General features: G+C 42.0%; 1 protein-coding gene across 1 annotated transcript in view; it reads right to left on the bottom strand.

The window, feature by feature from the left end:
• Window positions 1-744: 744 nt before the first annotated feature.
• Window positions 745-23,674, bottom strand: part of ULK4 (unc-51 like kinase 4) — a 4,087,308-nt gene continuing 4,064,378 nt past the window's right edge. Inside the window, exon 37 of the mRNA XM_044064733.1 lies at window positions 745-2,204. Within this exon, the coding sequence (XP_043920668.1) occupies window positions 2,141-2,204 (64 nt within the window). The 3' untranslated portion in view covers window positions 745-2,140. The remainder of the gene's footprint in view (window positions 2,205-23,674) is intronic.

The following is a 23,674-nucleotide window of genomic DNA, read 5'->3' as shown; positions in this document are numbered from 1 at the left end:
ATTAACAAAAAAAAAAAACACTGTAGTATCTGCAATGCTATGGCTAATTACACAAAGGTGTCATACTGTCTATGGCCCAAGTAGTATGTATCCTTTCAGATGTCTGTGTATTTCTTGACAAGTCAGCCTTGTATATAAAGGAACTGATGTCTCTTTGGACACCACCACATATGCACACCAAGGTCAAATATCTAACTTTCCTCCTGTATTTAAGCAGCACTCCTACAAGCATATGGGCTTTTGAGATGTAAGGCCTGCAGTAATACTACCAACATACAAGGGGATCACCTTGATAGGTTAATAGGTTCATAGATTAGTACTAGGCTAACTGCCCTTGCGAGCCATTTTAAGCCTAGCCAATTACCCTTGTGAGACTCAAACCCTGCACATTGTGTTTGTAAGGCAAACACTTTAACTAGAAGCCAACTGACTTCAGTGGAAAATACAAATGTATGAAATTATATAATAGTATGTTCCTGAATGTATAATATCAAAGTTTTCCAGCATAACGAGGACTGTTTGCAATATAAGGAATCACTGAGGCCTTTTTCTTAACTGGGCTCCACATAAGTGCTTGGGGAAGCATGCTCCGACAAGCATAAATTATTTTGAAATTCAGTACATATTTGTTTTAAAACCAAAATTCTGGGAAGTAAGCATGTAATATAAGTGATGGTAGGAAGCAGTCAATTTTACTCCAGTCAGGAAAAATTAAGTCACAAAAAATATAACAGTACATCGGCATTTAAATCATGAACGGTTTATTCTTGTAATTTAATTAAACATTAGCGCAATTCTAATTTTCTTCAGTACAAAACAGTAAAAATAATGTGAAGTCATTAACAATAAATATACACATTTTAATGATTTTGTGATTCAGCTTACTATAACAACACATGTAAGACAATAAGGCTCCTGAAAAAGCTCACTGATATTTCTATACATTTTGTGTTTTAATCCACAATGAAAACAATATTCAGTTAGTTTATATTTTTATTAAAAGTTACAATGTTCATCATACTACAATAGCTGCTGACTGTAAATTACAGTTCACATTTTTACATTATATACAAAAAATACATTCATATAACATATTCCTTTCAAACTGTTAACTTCTCTTTTGTGGAAATGTGTAAGACAACTGCCAATAGTTAGTAAATAGTGTATTGTATTTTTCATGAATTCTGAAAGAGTGTTCTTTTAAAGTTATGCTTTCTTGGATTAATTCTGTGAAAAAAAATTATGGCTTTTTGACAACCAACTGTGTATCGTAATGTAACCCTGCTTTTGTTCACACAGAAACAGATTTAACAAAATGAACACACTGTTTACATGACAATCATTTGGCATTTTTAATTCTTCTGGTTCAAAAATGTTATAACTCAATATGCTGTTGCAGAAACTGTTTTCTTGCCAAAAGGCTAAGACCACAGAGATATGTAGCTATTAATCACAGAACAGACAGGCTTATTTATGCAGCAGTGCACAAAACTGAACTACTGAGTTTCTTTGGAATGCATGGCAAATGACTCGATGGATCGTACAATATCCCCTTATTTGATTTGTATATCAGTACTATGGAAGATTCTGTCTTGTGATGCTCAAGGAATTCTAATTATTCATTTAAGCTATTCTGACATGTAGATGCAGTCTACATATAGCTACTGCTAACATTGTGAAAAAATGAATGTACTAAGCTGTCTATGCTAACTCCCACATTTCAGCTTAGCACACTGAATGTTTAAAGGGCAAATTCCCTCCCAGTCTGAAAACAAACTCAAGACCATGCCACTTAAGTTAAGAGGACAGCTGCATATCTGCAATGACCTAGTGAATGTATAAGAAAATCACTGACAGAAATGGCAGTACTAAACTGATTTACTGTAACCACCATTTATTTTAAGAATGACATTTCATAACATGTATGGGAGCCCTAACTCTGCTTAGATTATCTGCATCCACAAAAATTGTTTAAAAACTGTAGACAAGGGTTGAGTACAAAACTGCTGCAATGTTTAATACCATTTCCGTAATGGATACGGGTGACACTAGTGTTCTCTTATTCCCTTCCACTGCATTCACTGGGTATAGCTGCAGACATGTAAGCAGATCATTCTGTCCTACAGAGATGACTTCTTCCTCACTGTCCAAGGGATCTGAGAATTTCAAAAGCCAATGATGCTACAGCAATATCAGCATGAGAGCTAAAATAAAAGTGCACAATATTAGCTGTTTAGGAAAATAAAGACATTTTTGAGTCATATTTCTGATTTCTTGGCTGTAACAAGAAGCAATGATAACAGCTTATTTCAAGCTGTTAAAAATATTGGTAACTTTTTTCTTGTAGTAAGTAAAAATATGTAGCACATTGCCATGGAAAGTGAGTTACCGCAGCAAGCATTAAAATTAATGCATATAATTCAGTAACAAAGTTAAAACAACATTAAGTGCAAATACTGTTTTTTTTTCAGTCTTTAATGTTCTCTATCCCACTTTTTTGTTGCAAAATTTGGAACCCATAATGCCAAAATCATTACAAAAGACCACTACTAAGACACTGTCCAGTTCTAGAGAACAGTTTCATTGATTCTCTTACTTCCTGCAATACCTGTCCAAGTAATGAAGAAGTTATTTCTACTGGGTCAATCTTTTGAGATGCAACACTATCCTTTTATACTAGGTAGAAGGAATGAATTTTGCCTGTTAAAAGCATATTTGAATTTCTGAATTTATTTATTTTAAGCAAGCATGTTATACTTCCCTCACAAACAGTGAGGCAAACACAGACAAGAAATGAGGTATCTCAGTTAATGTAACCATTTAGCTCAGTCTGTTTGCCAGTATCATGGTACAATAAAAGCTCTTAAAACTGTACATATATGTATAGATCACATTTAGAACACTTAAAAAAGAAGTTCTGTCTTACCATAACGTTCCATATGTCGATCTTCATCTATTCTTGACTTCTGGGTTATGGTCCAATCCTCGGAACCGATCTGGCCGTTATACAACTCGCATCAGCCAAAACAATTCTTGAGCTAAAAGTCTACCCACAATGCCCCTCTCTAGAGGCAGGTGAGGTGGGACGCAAGAGCAGATGAGGATTGACAACACAGATGGAACATTATGGTAAGACATAGCTTCTTTATCTGATGTTGTCAATCTTCATCTATTCTTGGCTTCTGGTACAGAGTCCCCAGTTACCTTAGATCCTGGGTGGGCCTATGGAAGTACATTCTTGTGAAGCACAGAACCAAAGGAAGCTCTCCCCCTGGAGACCATATCCAATTTGTAATGAGTAATAAAGGTATGTGGGGTAGCCCATGTTGCAGCTGCGCAAATTTCACACATGGAAACTTTAGAATGAAAAATCAGCTGATGTCACCAATGATCTGGTGGAATGTGCCTTCACCAGCATTTTTAGTGTAAGTAAAGGAAATACAATCTCTTAACCATCTTAGAATAACCTTAGAGACAGGTTTGCCCAAGGTTGAGCCCACAAAAGAACAAATAACTGTTCTGATTGTGTGAATTGCTTAGTTCTGTCCGGGTAAAAATGTAACTGTCTGTGCACATCCAAATTTCAAGAATGTCTCCAAAGGAGATGTCCTCTGGGGGGTGACTGGGGGGAACACTCCCTCTCACTGAAATCCATGTCCTCCATGATGATTCTTCAGGAGAATTAAGGTGTTTCCTTTTACACAATTTCTTATGAGGAGGCTCTTTAGTAGGAGCATCTGAAGAGGATTCAGAAGAGGGTAAACCTTGGGCAGGTAACTCTTGCGACCTTGGAGCTTGCTGTTCAGGGGTGGAGGTTGGTGGTAGCTCCGGTAAAGCAGAGGTCAAAGGGTGAGACTCCAGTAAAACAGAGGCCAACTGAGATGAGGTAGTGGCCAAAGCTCTTTCCATAACTTGAAAGTCAGCCCCCCCTGAGGAGGAATGGAAGCTTGGAACCGAGACAGACAAACTCAGAACCGGGGTCACACCCCACCCCGAGAGACCCACCTGAAAAGCCAGAACAGAAGACGGGTCCTCACTCAAAAGGGTAAAGTCAGTTCTAAAGAAAAAGCTGGAGCTAACTCGAACCACTCTGACCCAACGGAGAAGGCTTGGTTCTGAAGGCACTGAAGGAGTAGAGCAGTACCCGGGACTGAAGGCAAAAAGTTGTCAGTGCCGAGGTCATTGAAACCTATGTGGTTAGATTCAACTGCTCTAAACCATGCAAGGAGGACAGAGGAGGAGAATAAGAAGGGGTCGTAGGAGAGAAACCCCCTGCACCAGGAGGGAGAGGGGGCTAAGAAGATGGGGGAAGACCCCTAGCTGTCAGACTCTGATCCACCAACCTCACTATATCAACTTCTGAAAGACTCCTGGTGGAGCGAACAGACAAGCCAAATGGGGACTCAGGTCTCTCTAAAAGGGACTGGGGAGTTGCCCCAAACAAGGGTCAATAATTGAAGAATAAGTAGTCATGGGTTGAATAGGAACATCTGTCTTCATCACCATCTGCAGAACTGTCATGGCACCAGTGGCAATTGGTGCTGCTGTTGGAACCATAGCCAAAGCAGAAGTAGTTGGTGTCATAGCCTGTATGGAAGTCGTGGTCAGTGTCGAAGGTACCGGTAAGGGGGTCAGTGCTGAAGAGTCACTCCATTCCGAAAGCTCTGGAATTTTAGATTTTGGTTCCAAAGAGGAACCTGCAGAGGAATGCTTATGCTTCTTTTGTGTTGGTGCTGAAGTAAATGTTTGCAATGAATGAGAAGTTTTAGTACCAGTGGCAGGAGGAAAGTGGTCGGCCTTGAAAGGGGCTTTAAGAACCCTTTGAGGATGAGTTTGTTTCTACGCTCTACCAGGGCTCTATTACCAAAACCCTGGCAGACAGAGCACTCACTATTCAAATGGGACACACCCAAACAGTACATGCAACATTCATGTCCATCAGAGTTTGGCATTTTCCTGCCGCACTCTTTACACTGCTTGAAACCAGCTGTGGTAACTTTAGATTTATCTTCCATCACTGTCAAATAGACTAGGAGAGGCAGAAAGGGAAGAAGAAAGAAGCAAAAACACCCACTCACACCACAAGGGGAGACACTTCCAGCAATGGTAGAGAGATTACCTAATAGTAAGAGGGAGAGGGGGGGAAGGGAACTACCAACGATGGTAGTTAGCAATACCAACGGTAAAAGGAAGGGAAACATACTCACTGCTAGAGGGTAGACTAAAGTAAAAAAACTATAGAACTATAAGATAGAAAGTGCTAATGAGAGAGTACAAGAAAACAATACATTTTTACTTAGCTATGAGAGAGGAGCTGGCTGACGCGTCTTGCTGTAAGAGCAGCAAACGAGATCTGGGGTAATGTAGAGAGGGTCATTGTGGGTAGACTTTTAGCTTGAGAGTTTTTTTGGCTGATGCAAGCTGTACAATGGCTAATCGGGTCCAAGGACTGGAACCGTAACCCAGAACTCAAGAATAGATGAAGACTGACAACATCAGCTCAACTGTTCCCATTTCCATATATAATGCATTCAGCAACAGACTTGTAACAATATTTACAGTACTCTGGCTTCTATTTGCTGATGTCACTTCTTATCCAGTTAGTTTTTTTTTTTTATGAGTCAACTGTCCTCTGCATGCAGCTAAAACCTGTCTCATTCTGTAACTGTATCAGTATCAGTCACTGCAACTCCCTTAATAACACTGAAACATAAAATCTAATAGAAGAATAAACTTAACCCAGTACATACAAATACTAAGCTAGTCCATATATTTTGTACTGTACAGCTGAGAGCCCTAAAGTTCCTAGCTGCAGTCCAAGCTGTAACTCTCTTCTATTTGCCAAACTTCTTAGTAGTAGACTTCCTCAAAATTAGAAAGTATCTAAAATTGGGAACATACATTAGGAATCATTTTTACATCTCAGTTTAGCATGGACTACCCCTACCCTGCTGTTCAGACAACAGAGAAGATGGTATTCATAGTCTCAATGGAGATTATGAAGTTATATGATGGACCAGGGACTTGTAGGGTCTTCTTTGCCAGTCTTGGGTTATCAGGATATAATGAGACTGGTCTTGTCAGGGGAATGGATGAGTTAAGGGGAAAACACAGAGATGATCCTGATTCCACTTGAAGAAAAAAGCACCTAATCTCAGTCTTACTCCTGTGGGACTATTGTGCAAGACTCTGGCAACTGGAACTGTCCTAAGATACAAAGAGATTGTATAGTTGAGTAAGACATTCAAATTTACAGCCAATCCTCAAGACAGATGCTTTTTATCACCTTTGTGTAACACCTGCGTACTCTCAACTTCCTTGGTATATTGTAAGAATGAATTTCACATTGGTATCTAGGGTGTAGCTCTAACCAATGTTGTTATCGCTAACCAAACAACTTATATTGGTCTTCCTCCAATGTATACATCACGGACATGGGCTTGAGCATTCAATGGTTCCTCTAAGTGGGGAACCTACCACATAAAATTAAGTTCTCCTTGATTTAAATAATATAATGGAGATGGCCACCACAAGACTCTGCACCTTGCAAAATATTAACAAACATCTGTGTCGAACATTATACCTGCATGCAATAACTACAGCATAGTATAGTATGAACTAAATACTTCCCTTTCAAAGACCATCTGTTAAGTGTCTCAACTAGTTGTCCTTATTTAGAGAAGCAGTCTTTAATCACTTATACTTAACATCTGGGTAAATTCCCAAGCAATTCTTCCATAATTCTAGGAGGCAGAAGGATATCAAAGCACAGCATTCAGAGCAGACCTAAAAAATCCTTTTCTAATCTGGAGCGAACTATTAAACTTGCAAAGCCTGACAGATGTGGTGTTGTCTGGCTAAGCAATAGCTTTCCACACATACTGTGCATATATCTTCTTTTCACAGGTCTGAAAGTTGTTGCTGACCCACTTAGGTGGGCCTTCATTAATCCTTTTAAGGATTTTTTTATGTGCAGTCTACAAGAAATTGATACGACTACCATTTTAAGATCATATTTCCATCCATACAATACCTTTACTCCCGTAGCAAAAGAAGCCAACTTAAATCATTCTGTTTTTTTCATAAGAAATGGGCCTGTTGGGTAAATAGCTAAACTGTCTTAGTACATTTAGGGTATACAAACACCTCACCTCCTTGCCTAACTCTTAACAGTCCAGATTTTTGCAGAATGTTCAAATTTTTGCCTTATACTTTTGGTCTGTTCTCCATAACATCTGTGGTTTTCTGGCAAATCACTGAGGATTGGAATAACTAAATAATGACAGACACTTGAGTTTCAGACTTCATATCCTTCAGAAAATACATGCTAACAGAAAATGTAAAGTTGTTCTAGCTCGCCGTTCATTCTTTACTGATGGGTTCAGAGCCTCGGCTCCGAGTCAGCCTATTGCAAAGCTCAAGGTCTTCAAATAGCTCGAGGCCAAGTCCCTATCCCATGATGCACCTAGAGTTACCTTAGATCTAGTTTGCCGCTGCAACAGATCGGAGGTTCTCGTTACCTCGGGCCAGTAAAACTTTTTCATATATTTCTTACGTATATTGATATCTAGGTAGTTTTAGATAGTTTTATAAAGCTCTTACAGCTTATTTGTGTGTTTACCTATACTGCATTCCCTTTCCCTAGTGTGCTTAAAATTTATAGTTGGCCTCTTGTTTTTAGGCCTAGTTTAAAGACTTTCTGATTACTTAGAGTGTGCTTAGTCAGTGACCTTTTGTCACAACCTATACAAAACTTTACATAGGTTTCTTATTTAGAGTGTATTTAAAATAGTTAGATAACAGTATAGTCTGCTTAGCATTAAAAATTCCATGCTTTAGACAGAGCTTTTTCCTGTCACTTTCATATTTAGATAGTTATTTGCTGTGTGACTTAGCCTTAATTTTCTAAAGGGCTTTGGTTTGATAATTACTGTTAAACATTTTTTATAGTTGACAGTAATTTTCTGTCTGATATAATTATTGTTTAGAGTATATTTAAACAGTTAAATAAGGCTTAGCGCGCATTTTATAGCAGCTATCCTTTTTTCACAGTATAGTATGCTTATTATTAAAATTGTGTGCTTTAGACAGACTTCTTTTCTGTCACTTTAATATTTAGATTATTATTGGTCTGTGTGTGTCACTTAGCCTGAATTTTCTAAAGGGCTTTTCGTTTGATAATTACTGTTAAGGATTTTTTGTAGTTGACAGTAACTTTCTGTCTGATATAATAATGGCTGACTAAGATAAGCATCCCAAGTCAGGCTTTAAAAAGTGCCCTAAATGTGGCCAAATGATGTCTGTAACTGACAGCCACGTCAATTGTGTGTACTGTATAGGAGTGTTGCATTTACAGGATAGCTGTTCCATATGCCATTTTTTCTCCTCCAGAGTCCTACAGGAGAGAAAAAGGAAATTGACAGACAGAGGTTTGTTGAAACCCTCTTTCCAAGAACCTTTGAGCAACCAAGATGGATCCAGCAAATCCTCAAAGTCTTCTAAGACTTCTGAGTTAAAAAAAAAAAATCAAAGAAATCTTTGACTTCGGCTCCACAGACATCGGAACCGACAGTCTTCTCTTTTCGGAGTCGGTCCCCAGTCCTGGAACCGGTATCCGAAATTCCTAAGAGTCCTTTATTACAATTGGTACCACCTTCGGTCCGTTCATCTCAGTCCTCTATTAGCCTTTCTGATCTGGATGTGGATTGTGTGGTGCAGAAGCTGTTACAGGCACCCGGCCTTTGTAAAAAGTTTATCGGCTCCAACCCAACTGGCTTTGGAGCTGAAGACTCTTATACCAGCTAAAACTGTTCTTCCTCCCAGTCATAATGGTCCTTCGGATGTGGAGAATTCAGACTTGTTGATTGTGGAACCTTCGGAGCCGACACCTGCTCCAGTGACTTTGGCTCCATTCACTCTGACATCCTTGGTGCCGATCGAGGACTCTAGGAGCCGACACTCTCTGGTCGGGTCCGGGTAGGATAGTTGGACCGACTTGCTGGTTCTGACTCTACCTCTTGGGGCTTTGGCTCGGATGAGCTTGGCTCCTACCTCTGGCTCGGAGCCTGCTGTCCTGGTGCCAGGGGTATCGACGGTTTCCTCTGATCTGTCGGTTCCCTTGCATCGGCGCAGAGGTGCCTTCGATGCCATGAGGAGAGTTATATCTCCTAAGACATCCTCGACTTCAGGTCCGACTTCCTCCTCCCCTAAAGCGCCTTGTGTCTGCTTCTGCCTCACAGATCCTGACCAAGCGTAGAGACCCAGAGCCTCAGGAAGCCCCATTAGGTGGCCCTTGCTTTTCCAAGACCTCACCAGAAGCTCTCACTGATGAGGTTCCCAGGAAGAGAGTTTGTAAGGGGAAACATCTAGACTCCCCCCAAGAGTCCCTAATATCTGATACTGACTTGGATGAGTCAGAAGGGTCCCCATGGTCCCCCTCTGAGGATATCTCATTTGCTGAGATACTTGAAATCCTTAGGCAGTGGGGTGACTGGCAGTCCAAAAACCCTACTGAGGATGAGTTGGTTCTCCTGAAGGCTTTCGGGTCTCAGCCCTCCACCTCTTGGGTGTCTCTGCCCTTCGATGAGCTTATGCAGCTGGTCTCACGAAGGGCATGGGAGTCTCCAGATACTATGGAGCCTGTCCCTAGGAGGCCTAATAAGTTTATATCTGCCCCCCAGGATAAATCTTTCTTAACAAAAGGTGTGCCAGTTGATGCCATAGTGGTGGCGGCAGCTATCAAAAAGGAAATGTCTGAAACTTCCTCATCTATCCATCTTCCTAACAGACACTCCAGGATCATGGATAGATATGGGAAGCACGTGTTTAGTTAAGCAACCTTTGAACTCCATTTGCTTAGCTATTTAACCCATTTTACGAGAATACAAAGCGATCTCCTTAAAGAGCTTGGAGATACTCTTCAGGGTATAGTAACTGCAGGAGCTACAGACAAAGTTGCCTAACAGCTTGCTACCCTCAACTCTATAGTGAACTCATCCATGCACCTCATTTCATATGCAGCTAATGGAATGAGTAGGGCAGCGGGTACAAGAGTTGCTATTAGGAGACTCTCCTGGATGCACTTGTGTTCCTTTGCAGAGCCCTTCAAGTTATCCTTTGTGAATACTCCCTTTGATGGCTCATCCCTTTTCGGGCCCAAAGTTAAGGAAACTTTGACCAGGTGTGAGCAAGACGGAAAAACTCTGTCTGCCATCGGAGTCTGTTTTTCCACCCATACCAGACCCTACCCCAAGGGTCAAAAGGGAGGAAAAATGTGGTTCCGAAAAGCCCAAGGAGGCTTTCAGGACACATGTGGTCAACCCCCTTCCAGGAGCAGAGGAGGGGGCAATAATGGAAGATGCTGCCCTCATGGCAGAGGGGGGTCCACAAAACCAGGGCGACAGAGATCACTTCTTTGGGAAGCCCTACCAGCGCTTCTAAAAGGAGGCCCAACTGTCCTGCTCTGGAGGCAGTTGGGGGTCACTTATCTTTGTACCCAGACACCTGGCTCAAAATAACAAAAGACAGCTGGGTACAAAGTATAATTTCCAGAGGATACTTCATCCCATTCGTCACACCCCCTCCACTAACAAGAAAAATCCCAGACGTTCCACCCAGTTACAGGGAACAAGCAACAGTAGAGGTCCAAATGTTGCTAAGAGAAAGCGTCATCCAGTCAGTCCCAGCAGACCAGACAGGATCCGGAACTTACTCAAGATTCTTTTTAGTTCCAAAAAAGACAGGGGACTGGAGACTTATATTGGACCTCAGCAGACTGAACAAATCTGTAAAGAAAGAGAAGTTTTGGATGGTCACGCTTCAGTCAATACTTCCCTTCTTAGGGAAAGACAATTGGATGTGCTTGATAGGTCTCCACGATGTGTACTACCACATAAAAATGGCCAGGCCGTCCAGGGATCATTTGCGCTTCCGGCTGGGAGCCAATCATTACCAGTTTCGAGCCCTGCCCTTTGGTCTCACTACAGCCCCCAGAGTTTTCACGGCTCACCTGAGACACTTAGGATTCCAGGTGTTTCCGTACCTAGATGACTGGCTGCTTACTGCCACCACCAGTCATCAACTCATTCAGGCCAGGGAGTCCACTCTGTCACTCTGCAATCACCTGGGCATTACAATAAACTCAGAAAAATCTGCCTTGTCGCCATCGCAGCATATCGTCTTTATTGGAGCAGAACTGGACACCACCACCACCATGCTAAGACTTCTAGTAGATATAGTCTTACTTCTCCGTCAGCATGTTCGCATGTTAATAACCAAAAACAAAGCGCCAGCATCAGAAATTCTGAAATTGTTAGGAATGATGGCAGCAGCAATTCTGGGTCGTATGCACATGAGGATACTGCAATAGCTGTTATTTACTCAATGGTCTTACCAAGAGCTCCCCATGTCTCACATGATAATCACCACAAATTCCTGCAAAAAGGATCTTCAGTGGTGGTTGACCTCACCATGTTACAATAGGATGCCCATTTGTACTACCCCCTTCAGCTGTAACAGTGACCACAGATTCTTCCCTGATGGGGGAGGGGGCATTTTCAGGGAAAGACAGCCCAAGACACATGGACCGATCAAAAGACACATCTGCATATCAATGTCCTAGAGATGAGAGCAGTACTTTTGGTGTTGCAGTACTTCCAGGACTCTCTTCCTCTGGGTACGATTGCGATTCAGACGGACAACATGTCAGTGGTCTGGTATTTGAACAAACAAGGAGGAACCAGATCATATCCCCTTTGTCACGAGGCTCTCAGATTATGGCAGTGGGCTATTTCCACCCAGCGCTTTTTGTTAGCAATGCACATCCCAGGGAAATCCAGCATGATAGCAGACAAGCTGAGAAAAGCAATTTTGTTGCCCTGTGAGTGGTCCCTCAAGATGGAAATAGCGGACAGGATATTCCGCAGGTGGGGCCAGCCTTGCTGAAACCTTTTTGCCAGTAACATGAACACGAAATGCAGAAGCTACTCTGCCCTGATTCCTCCTCTGGGAGAAGCCCCAAGGGATGCACTCGTTCATGATTGGCCCCGGGTCTCCTTTATGCATTCCCACCAATCCCACTGATACCCAAGGTATTACAGAAAGCAAAAGCCCTGGGAAGGACCATTATTCTAATAGCTCCTCATTGGTCTCATCAAATTTGGTTCCCCTTCCTTTGACTTCATCTTTTGGAGGACCCCTGGATTCTGGACCCTGTTCCGGACCTTCTGCCGCACTCGTCGGGGGAACTTCATCCCTCTCTGCAATCCCTGAAGCTGACAGCTTGGCTAATCCAATTCCCACCATAGCCAGGTTCCATAACCTTTCCGATGAGACAAAGCAAATTCTTCTATCCTTTCATAAATCTTCTATGAGGAAGCTTTACCTCAGCAAATGGAAAACATTTTCTATATGGGCCTCTAAAAACAATATTGATCCTTACCAAGCCGCTATGGCCTCTATTCTAGAATTCTTAACCATGATATTCAATAAATGAGCAGCAGCAGCAACAGTCTGTGTTCATCTTGCTGCCATTTTTAACTTTCATCTGGGATTTGAAGGATTGAATATTATGTCACACAAATTATCTAAAGCTTTTCTCAAAGGGACATTTCATATAAGACCAACTGTGAGAGCTCCCTATTGTCCATGGAATCTAAATTTTATGCTTTCCAGCATAATTCTTCCGCCATTTGAACCAGCTTCCTCAAGTGACCTCAAATTTTTGTCATGGAAAACTATCTTTTTAGTGGCTATTACTTCTGCCCGCAGAGTGTCAGAGCTTCAAGCCTTGTCCATCAAGCCTCCTTATTTGATTTTCCATGCTGACAGAGTCTCACTTCAAACAAACCCCTCTTTCTTGCCCAGAGTTTGCACTGAAACTAATCTCAACCAAATTATTGATTTGCCAGTTTTCTTCCCCAACCATTCCAGCAATCTACAGTACATGCTTTACAAACGTGATGTTCACAGACAGCTCAGATTTTATTTGGATAGAAAAAAATATTTCAGGAAATCAGACCAGCTTTTTGTTTCATTTTCAGATTCCAGGAAGGGTAGGCCAGTGGCTAAAACAACTCTGTCTAAATGGTTATCTGATTGTATCACTTTTGCTTATTCAACTGCCAATATGCCCATACAGCATAAAATTAAAGCTCACTCAACCAGAGCTGTTTCTACATCCTCTGCCTTTTCTGCCACACTTCCTATTGATAACATTTGCACAGCAGCCACTTGGTCAAAACCTCATACCTTTATCACTCATTACAAGGTTGACAGGGCCTCCAGGGACAGAGCCTCCTTTGGATCCACGGTCCTGAGAAATATACTCCCGTGAGCCACCCGAGGTTGATGGTGCTTGGGATGCTACCAATCAGTAAAGAATGAACAGCGAGATAGAACAACTCCACATAAAGAAGTTATGTACTTACCATAACGTTACATGTGAGTTGTTTATCTCGCCTTAATTCTTACATCCCTCCCTCCTATCCCCTCCTGGGCTTTTAGATGACCGAGATGCTGGATCCATCCTGGTTGCTCAATCCTTCTATATCTTCTCTTGGGTGTGACAGAATGACATATAGTATTGTTATACGCAGCAAACAAGATCTGAGGTAACTCTAGGTGCATCATGGGAAAGGGACTTAGCCTCGAGCTATTTGAAGACCACGAGTTTTGCAATAGATCGGCTCCGAACCCATCAGTAAAGAATGAAGGCGAGATGAACAACTCACATGGAATGTTATGGTAAGTACATAACTTCTTTTTATGTAACTGCTGCAACTTTCTAAGTTTATAAGAGCAATGTTTAAAATCTGTCTCCCAATTATTTTAAGCTTTGTCCAGATTTCTTTTGCTATGAGGTTGAGAGGCATGCTCCTGTTCTTCTACTTTGGAAAATATACAGGAATAGGAAGAACTGATTTCAAGTTTCTTTGGATACCACTTTAGGTATGAAATAAAGATTAGTTTTCCATGAAACTACCTTAAAGGAATACCAGAAACAGCCATTAATGTGTTAAGACTTGTAGCTCAAAAAGCCTTTTGGCAGAAGTAATAGCCATCCAAAACAAAAATTCTTCAAAATATTTCCTTAATGCCAGTATGCTGTATTGGCTCAAAAGGTTGCAAAGTCAGCTTTGCTTGCTTTGTTTAGGAGAACATTACAATACAGACACTTCACTGTAAAACTTTTCTTTAAAAATACTTTTATTAGAAGTTCTACTGGACTGCAGTTTGTTTGTTTATTTATTTATTTATAGTGTACAAAGGTTATTAGGCTCTAACTCTTGTAGTTTTTACTCTTCTGTTAAGAAAAGTGCAGTAAAGATTAAACAGAGAAAAGTCTTCTAACAAATGAATACATAAAACTGAAAATTATGGAACCCTCACTGGGTAACTTACAGGGGCAGATATCTGTAATGAAGAGAACCAGGCCTGTTAAAAAAAGAAGGACCAATCCCATAATAGCTGCTGCAGACAAATTTCAATATACCACAAAGAGGGTGGAGTCTGTTCAGCCTCCTCTATTATTACCAATACCATGTCAGTGCCACAACAGCACCTCTACCTATCACTTTACTTCCCAAATCGGTGATTCTTACTGTAGTTTGGCTGAGCAGATGTCCTTCTATTCCCATGTTTCAGTATTCTGCATATGGGTTTATCCCTTCAGTCTCGCGTATGTATGGCCAGTATTCAAAAGCTTTCAGTCCCTCTGTGGTGCTTCAGACGTCATGCAAGGCGGAGGATACATGAGCCATAAAAGTGACGTCAGCACACACCAGCCTTCAGAACTTTTCAGCCACCATTCATACGCCAGGTGTTCCTGCTACCACTGACGTTGTGATTGTTTTTCAGATAAGTACCCGATTGGGGAACCTTTTTCAGTCCTTCCTTATTGTAACATTGCTTGTTAATGTCATCCAGAAAGGGAAAGTGTCAGTTTGGATGCCAGATCCCTCACAAGGATGCCACGATAAGTGTTTGTTCTGTTTAGGAAGAGCTCACGACTATAAGGCCTGCCCTATTTGCCAGGCGTTCGTGCTGAAAATCTTGCATAGTTGGTTGCATGCGTTAAATTTGTATCTTGAGAACCAACGCCCAAAACTTCTTATGCTTAGGATGGAAGGTCCTCCCAACGTGCCCCCAGAACAACCTAAGAAGAAGGCCAGAACCTTACGGCCTTCGACTATTGCTGAGCCTTGTCCACCTGACTCCCGGCCTGTGGCCAACATAGGCCTGGTTTCAGGATCAGATTCCGGATCCGCTTCTGCAGAGGTCGCGGGTAGCTCTAAGGATGCTGCACCATCCACAGACAACAGCATGCCCGCCGAGGCTATACCTGCATGACAAGCTGACGCCGGGGGGAACCAGCACTTCAAGGGGAGTCATCGGAGACCTCTGTCCCTTTACAGTCCCCAGTTTCTAGGAAACCGACTACCACTCCTTTAAAAAGAAGGGAGAAGAGAAAACATATTCCTCCCTCTACTGAAAGCATGCCTGACTGGCAGGCCTTCAGTCAGAGCCTCTTCAGCACCTTTATGGCATTGAGACCTACTTCTTCTTCGACCTCCACCCCCCTCCTCTCCTAAGCCTTAGGCCTATGCATGCAGACCAACCTCATAGGGATGAGGAGGTCCTTTCAGACTCCTCTGAAGACTCTCTCTCCTACAATTCACAACTTTCATCTCCTTCGGGATATGGATTCCCTGAGGAAGAGTCCCTGGTCCCTGATTCCCCAGTGGAAGATTTAACCTTCAGTGAGACCATTAGCAGGATGAAGGAACATTTCAAATGAGATTCCTCAGAAATGTCTGAGGTACAGAAGAGGTATTATGATCTCATTCAAATAGAAAAGCCTAACCCATCTGCTGTTCCTCCCATCCTCCCAGCCTTCCTAGATGCTTTTTCTTTGGCATCTACTAATCCTGACTCTCAGCCTCCTGCTCCACGTAGGCCGGATAGGCTGCACAAAGTACCTAACACTGCTAAGCACCTGATAAAGTGCTCTCCAGCTGACCCAGCCATTATCTCTGTGGCCACTGACAAAGCCAGAAAGTTATTACCCACTACTACAATTCTCTATGCTGACAAGGACAGCAAGATCATGGAGAGATTAGGGAAAAAGATTTATACTTCTGCCACATTGGTCTTCAGAGCCACTAACTACCAGACCCACATGGCTAAGTATAACCTATTTCTATTACAATCTGCCACCGAACATTTGGCAGATATTCCAGACTCCCCTGCCAAAACAGCTCTGTCCTCCCTCCTGGCGCTTACATTTAGAGTCACCAGACACTCCATTAGGTGTAGCTATGATGTTGATGAATCCTCTACTAGGTCAGCAGCATCAGCATCTGGCCTACGCAGATATTCCAGGTTTTGCCTACAACCCCTGCCAGATGATTTTAGGGCCAAGCTCATGGATGCACCCCTGGATAATGCCGCACTTTTTGGATCTAAAGTCACAGATCTGTTTAAATCACTGCAACAAAAGGACAAAGAGATGCAGGACCTCATACATTTCCTGGTCTCACCAATTCCCAAGTTCCACTGGAACTACCCTTCCAAAAACACAGTTTATTGGGAAGGAATCTTGGCCTACCCCTAGTGAAAGACCTCAAAAACCCACCAGGAAACAACCTCCTACGCCTAGAGCACCTTCTGCATCTAGCCAGAGGTCTTCCTTTCAGGACAGGGCAGGTAGCGTCTGACCACCTGCCACCTTTGCCTCAACCTCCTCCCTCTACCGTGCCCCTGTCTGCCCCCCTCTCTCATTGTCTCCCTCTGTGTACCCAGATCGCCAAAGACAAATGGGTCCTATCTATCCTCAAAGATGGCTACTACATGACTTTGCTCTCTCTCCCCATATGGAAGGGCATTCCTTATCTCCATTCACAGCAACTGCCCCTCTTACAACCACTACTGCAGACATTGCTAGACCAGGGCACTATTCAGTCTGTTCCCTCTTCTGCAAAAGGAAAAGGTTTTAATTTAAGGGTCTTCCTGGTTCCCAAAAAAGATGGACCACAGGCACCCATCCTGGATCTTTCCTACCTCAATCTCTTCCTAAAGGCGCCTACCTTCAAAGTGCTCACCCTGCCTACCTTTTCCCTGATTCATGGCTACTCTAGCCATAAAAGATGCTTACCTCCACATCCCTATCAAACCCTCCAACAGGAAATACTTAAGATTCTTGATGGGCTCCTTTCATTGGCAATTTTCTGCTTTGGCTTTTGGTCTTTCCACTTCTCCCAGAGTCTTTATCAAATGTTTGACTCCAGTGGTGGCCTATGCCAGGACAAAAGGGATACAGATTTTCCCCTACCTGGACGGCATGCTCATCCAGGCCCCAGCCAACAAATATTGCAAGATCACCTCCACCTGGTGATCTCCTTATTGCAGTCCTTGGGATTCCAGATAAATCTGCCAAAATCTCACCTTCAAGCAACTCATGACATTGCCTTCCTGGGGTGCAGAATAAGAACAGACCTCATGGAGGCTTACCTGCCATCCCCAAAGGTGATCTCCTTGTCAGATCCCCTTCTCCAGGTGCTCCAATCGACCCAGTTGACTGCAAAGCAGTACCTGAAACTATTGGGTTACATGGCAGCCACAATACCCATGCTACCTTTAGCAAGGCTCCAGATGAGGAAGCTGCAGTGGTACCTTCACTCAGTCTGGAAACAACACAACCAGCCCTTGGAGCACATTGTACCACTTCTACCCTGCTTAAAAAGGAGATACTTTGGTGGTGGGACTGGGTACAAAGAAACCCAGGACTCCCACTACAACCACCACAACCCACGCAGGTCATGCACACAGATTCCTCGTACCTGGGCTGGGGAGCTACTCTAAGACTAAGACAGGTGCAGGGCTTGTGGCTGGTTCACCTAAAGTCAATGCCAGAGAAATTAAGGCAATCCTGCTAGCCCTACAGGCATTTCAACCTTTCCTTCTACAGGGGACTCTTCTGATATACACAGACAACACAACTGTACTGTGGTATATCAACAAACAAGGGGGGACCAAGTCCTACCTGCTTTGCAGGCTAGCTCTCTTTGTTTGGGAGTTGGCTACCACGCAAGGAATCTCCCTGTGAGCGACCTACATCCCCTCCCTCCACAACAAACAGGCAGATTTGTTGAACAGAACCAGCACAGACAACCATGAATGGATGCTGCACAGAGAGGTCTTCTTGGATCTGGTCCACAAGTGGGGTATACTTCAAATAGACCTGTTCGCCTCCTCCCTCAACAGGCAACTTCCTGGCTTTTGCACTAGGACACCAGAACCACAGGCACTGGCAACAGATGCCTTCTCAATCTCATGGAAGGGGAAATATCTATATGCATTCCACTCCTTCCCTCTTATCCAGAGAATGCTGCTGAAAATACAGCCGGACAATCCAAAAATCTTGTTGGTGACTCCCTACTGGCCTAGACAGCACTGATTCCCCTTACTTCTTCATCTGTCCAAGGGCAATCACCACAAGTTACCCCCCAGAGTGGACCTCCTCACACAAAACAAGGGATCACTAATCTATCCACAGTGGCAGATGCTCCACCTAACTCTGTGGCTGATAGGATTCTGATTCCATTTAGACACCTTTACAATGAGGATATGCTCAATGTCATGCAGGAGGCCAGGAAACCTAATACCAGAAAATCATCTCTCTCCAAGTGGAAATGATTCACTATTTGGTGTCACAAAAAACAGCTGGATCCACTTCTCAGCAAACCTCCTCTAGTGCTGCCGTATTTGTGTGAGCTACTGCAGTCAGGACTGGCTTACTCATCCATTAAAGCCCATCTGTCTGCTATTTCTGCCTGCTTAGCTCTGGAGCCCCCCTCTTGATTCACAACTACCTTGCAAACTTTCCTCAAAGGAGTTCTGCACCTTAGGCCTCCTAAGAGACCCATTCCCCCTCCTTGGGACCTCAACTGTGTGTTAGAGAAGCTTATGCTACCTCCTTTTGAGCCAGCTAATAAGGCCTCCTTAAAACACTGCACCTGGAAAACCATCCTGCTGGTGGCTCTAACCTCAGCCAGGAGAATATCCAAACTCCAAGTCCTTAAGGCTACACCACCCTTTCTAGTTTTCCACAAAGACAGGGTTACCCTGATTGCCCATGGCCAAAGTAGTCAACGACAGGTCCCTAAATAAGCCCATCCAACTACCTGTTTTCTTCCCTAACTCAAAGGGAAACAGTGAGAGAGTGCTGCATTCCTTGGATGTTCATAGACAGATCAGATTCTACCTGCACAACACTAAGTCTATCAAACAGACAGACCAGCTATTTGTATCTTTTCACCCCAGAGCCCTGGGTAAGGCTGTTACCAAGCAGACTGTTTCTACTTGGATAACAAAAGCCATAACTTTTTCTACCAGTTTCAAGGAAAGACCCAGGAAGGGTCAGTCAAAGCTCATTCCACTAGAGCAATGGCATCTTCAGAAGCCTTCTTCAAGGATTTGGATACCCCTTCAATCCTGAAAGCTGCTACTTGGTTATCAGTCCACACCTTCACCAAACACTACAAGCTTGACCTCATGTCCAGGTCCAGGGCAGGTTTTGCCAGGGCTATCCTGCATGGATTCCTGGAATCTGTATCTAGACCACCACCCCAACCTCAGTGAGCTTTGGCACTCACCCATATGCAGAATACTGCAACATGAGAATAGAAGGACATAGAAAAGTTGTGTAAAGTCTTACCATAACCATAGATGTCCTTCTCTTCCATGTTGCAGTATTCCTTACCACCCGCCTTCCTCTCTCATCTACTACATTTCTTCCCTTTCTAGATAGCAATGATATAGCATTGCCCTTACAGGACTGGATCTGAATGGGGCTACTCTTCTGAGGGCTGGTGCGTGCTGATATCACTTTTATGGCCCACGTATCCTCCACCTTGCCTGATGTCTGACGCACCACAGAAGGACTGAAAGCTTTTGAACACTGGCCGTACGTACGCGAGACTGAAGGGATAAACCCATATGCAGAATACTGCAACATGGAAGAGGACATCTATGATTATGGTAAGACTTTACACAACTTTTCTTTATTGCTTATGTTTGCTTCAATTGTAGGTTTCTAAACTGAATATGTTTCAGTAGGTCATTTTGTTAGAACAGGTGGGATTTGTTTTACATTTCTTGCTCACTTAAAAGATAGCCATTCTATATTATTTTATACAGATATAAATTTCTGTGTGTCTCTCTCTATATATACATATGTGTGTGTGTGTGTGTGTGTCTATATATATATATATATATATATATATATATATATATATATATATATATATATATATAAAATTTAAAGCTTGCACAGTACTGCAAAAACATTACATTTTGCTCTGATGAAGTTTGTTATCAATAAAGCAAACAAAAGCACTCGGCAAAAAAAACAGTTCTGGCTTAGCGTCTATTCATTGTTTTTGTTTTTAATAGTTCGGACGTTTTCAGTAGTATATATATATATATATATATATATATATATATATATATATATATATATATATATATATATATATATATATATATATATGTTATGTACACACACACACATATATATATATATATATATATATATATATACATACATATATATATATATATATGTGTTTTTAATTGTTGAACTGTACAATCAAAACACAGACATACTTTGAATGCTAGTAGTGTTATTGAAAGGGTTTTTTAAGGGAAGGCTTCCCCTGCCCATCCTTACTAATATGTACTAACCCTGTCCCTAACCCAAACACTTTAACCTTTCTGCAACTATCACTACACACGACACTTAGACACACACAACATACAGCAGCACACATGCCCAACACTAAAGCTATCCTGTTGTAAAGCCCTTAATCTAAACCTAGCACACAAACACTCATTCACATACTCCCATCCACTAATGCTGAAAAGATTTTGCATCATTGACTATATGTACACATCTGTGTCTGAATAATTGCATTTTGCTGCTGTTTTTTTTTCCGGACAGAGCATGATCCTAGAAAAATTCAGCAGGTAGATCTGTTCATTATGTCAAGCAAAATGAAATATAATCTTCAAATACTAAATATTACTTTAAATACATGCTGTTAATGAAACACCATTTAAAATGAATTTGTCTTTTCTACAGCAGTATATGGAATCTACAAGATAGGGTTATTCCCAGCTTCATGCTATGTTTCCTGTTGTCTGCATAAATGGCTTAAGCAGCTGATTTTTATAACTAATAATACTCTGTGGAGAAAGGGTGGTTACGTGATTGTATTAATGCATATGTGCATATTTCTTTATTTTTGCCATATAGACCCTGTTTTGCTGCAAAAAAGCATAAGAAAGATAGTATTACTATCAGTCAACAAGTACTATAGCAGTTTATTGCAGTGAAATGAATTGTTCTTACAATTGCAAGATAGACAGAATCAGAGCCACAATGTTATTGTCATATTGTTTGGAGCAGTTGCAGTTTTCAGGCTTACCTACTCCAGTAGAACCCCCAAACACTTGCTACAAAATAGAGAGGCTGGCAACACCAGTATAAGGCGGTATTCTGACTTAACCTGTATAAAATTGCAGACTTAAGGGAGCAAGGTGCTAAAGAAGGCCACTTTGCCACATACGACCACCAGGAGGAGTACAAACAAATTGTATTTCATCCAAAAAGGATTACTTATAACAAGTATAAATTTATAATATATTCTGCTTGGTTCTGACTTCAACTCTGAAATGGCTGCCCACAGTGAAATTGTTCATGCCATTACCAGCAGCGAAGAGGCTGTTTTCAGTACTGGTATAAACTAAGAAGTTATTTTTCTATGCAGCATGATTTTAAGCTATAGGCAGTGCTGTTTGCATTTCTCAGACCTCGTCATTTTTAAATGGGGTGTCTAACAGGTGGCCATAGGGCCATAATCTGGCCCACCGGAGCATTTTACCTGGCCCTTGGTATGTCTTATAATAAACTATTTTGAATGAGCAGATGTTGTACATGATATTGTGGTTTCCCAAACCTCATCAAGAATGGTAAGTGGCCTCTGAGCCAAAAAGATGGGACACCCCTGTTTTATGAGCATACGTTGGACAGAACTGATTTTGAGCCAGCACTACATTGTCCCCACAAGAAGCATGTACATACAGAGTCCAAGATGAGTCTCGAGTCAAAAGGTGGGGAAACATAATACAAACTTCACAGCACTGCAACAGTATCACTAGGGTGCTATTATTAAAATCATTAAAATACATGTGTTACAACTAGAGAACACCATTATATTCTATAGTATATTACAGCATGGGCAGTCCTATAGTGGTTTGAAGTCCCAGAAACACTGGCATAATTAGTGCAAGCTATGTACAAGGACCCAATGACTAAAGTATGAACAGCGGTCAGTCTCACAGAGGGGTTCACAATGGGAGTGGGTGTGCATCAGGGTTCACCTCTGAGCCCTCGTTTATTCATACTGGTGATAGACAATATTAGGAAACAGGTCAGAGGGGACAGATCATCAATGCTGCTGTATGCAGACGATGTAGCATTACAGACAGATTCTGAGCCATAACTTCAGCAAAGGTTAGGGGGATGGAATGTAAAACTGAGGGCACAAGGGATGAAACTGAGTACAAATAAGACAATGGCAATGGCAGCTAATGAGGGAAAATAAGAAGAAGCTGAGAAATTGAGATGGAGGGGAAGATATTGGAACAGATTAACAGCTTCAAGTATCTTCGAGGGGTGGTTGAGGAGAAGGGAAGTCTGAATGAGGAGGTCTAAGCTAGAAAGAGAGGGGCTGCAGCTAACTGAAGCAGATTGTCAGGTGTAGTGTATGACACAAAATGCCAGAGAAGGTGAAAAGTAAGGTGTACAAAACAGTGGTGCAACCCGTACTACTGTATGGTATAGAAATCTGGGAAATAAAGGCAGAGAAGTTGATGAAGCTAGAATTGATGGACATGAAGTATTGGAAATGGGTGGTAGGATGCACACTGTGGGACAGATGAAGAAATGAGGACATAAGAGCAGAAGCCAAAGTAGCTCCAATTGCAGAAAAGATGAAAGAGAACAGATTATGGTGGTTCGGACACTCGCAGAAAAGCAGAAGACAATCTGATGAAGAAGATTTGGGACAGACAGGAAGAAAACAAGAGGAAATGAGTGTGACCAGCAAAGAGATGAATGGATTATGTGAGAAAACATCTGCGATAGTCAGGCATGAGTGTCGAAGAAGGCAGGAGTGTGGCATTGAATCCAGAGAGATTGCGATAGCTGACACGACACCCCAGCCCCATGTAGAAAATGGGAAAAAGGGAGCTGATGATGATTTATAACTGAAGTAAGACCTAAGTATGATAACCAAATGTTGTTTGTGTTTGCAGTAGCTTACCTGATAAAATACTTTATGCAGAAGCAGTGTAACCCTTCAAAGATACTTTGGATAAAGACTTGGCTTTAGGTATGAAGGCCTGGGTTAAAAATGTTCATCAACCATGATTTGAATTTCTTGTAAGAGCTCTGAAACTTAGCAGATTAAAATGACCAATAAATAATTTACTATCAAATTCTGTTCTTACGTACTGGTTTATTCTATCATTTCACCACCACGGAATTACTGTTTTTTCTTTGGAATCCCAGTATGCTTTTAATTGCCATCTTCAAGATATTTTTTTTATTTCT

This window comes from Protopterus annectens, chromosome 3.part0 (genome assembly GCF_019279795.1).
Source record: "Protopterus annectens isolate FY-2018-M chromosome 3.part0, PAN1.0, whole genome shotgun sequence".
NCBI lineage: Eukaryota > Metazoa > Chordata > Ceratodontiformes > Protopteridae > Protopterus > Protopterus annectens.
The sequence above is the reverse complement of the archived record's forward strand: the minus strand, read 5'-3'. Positions and strand labels throughout refer to the sequence as shown.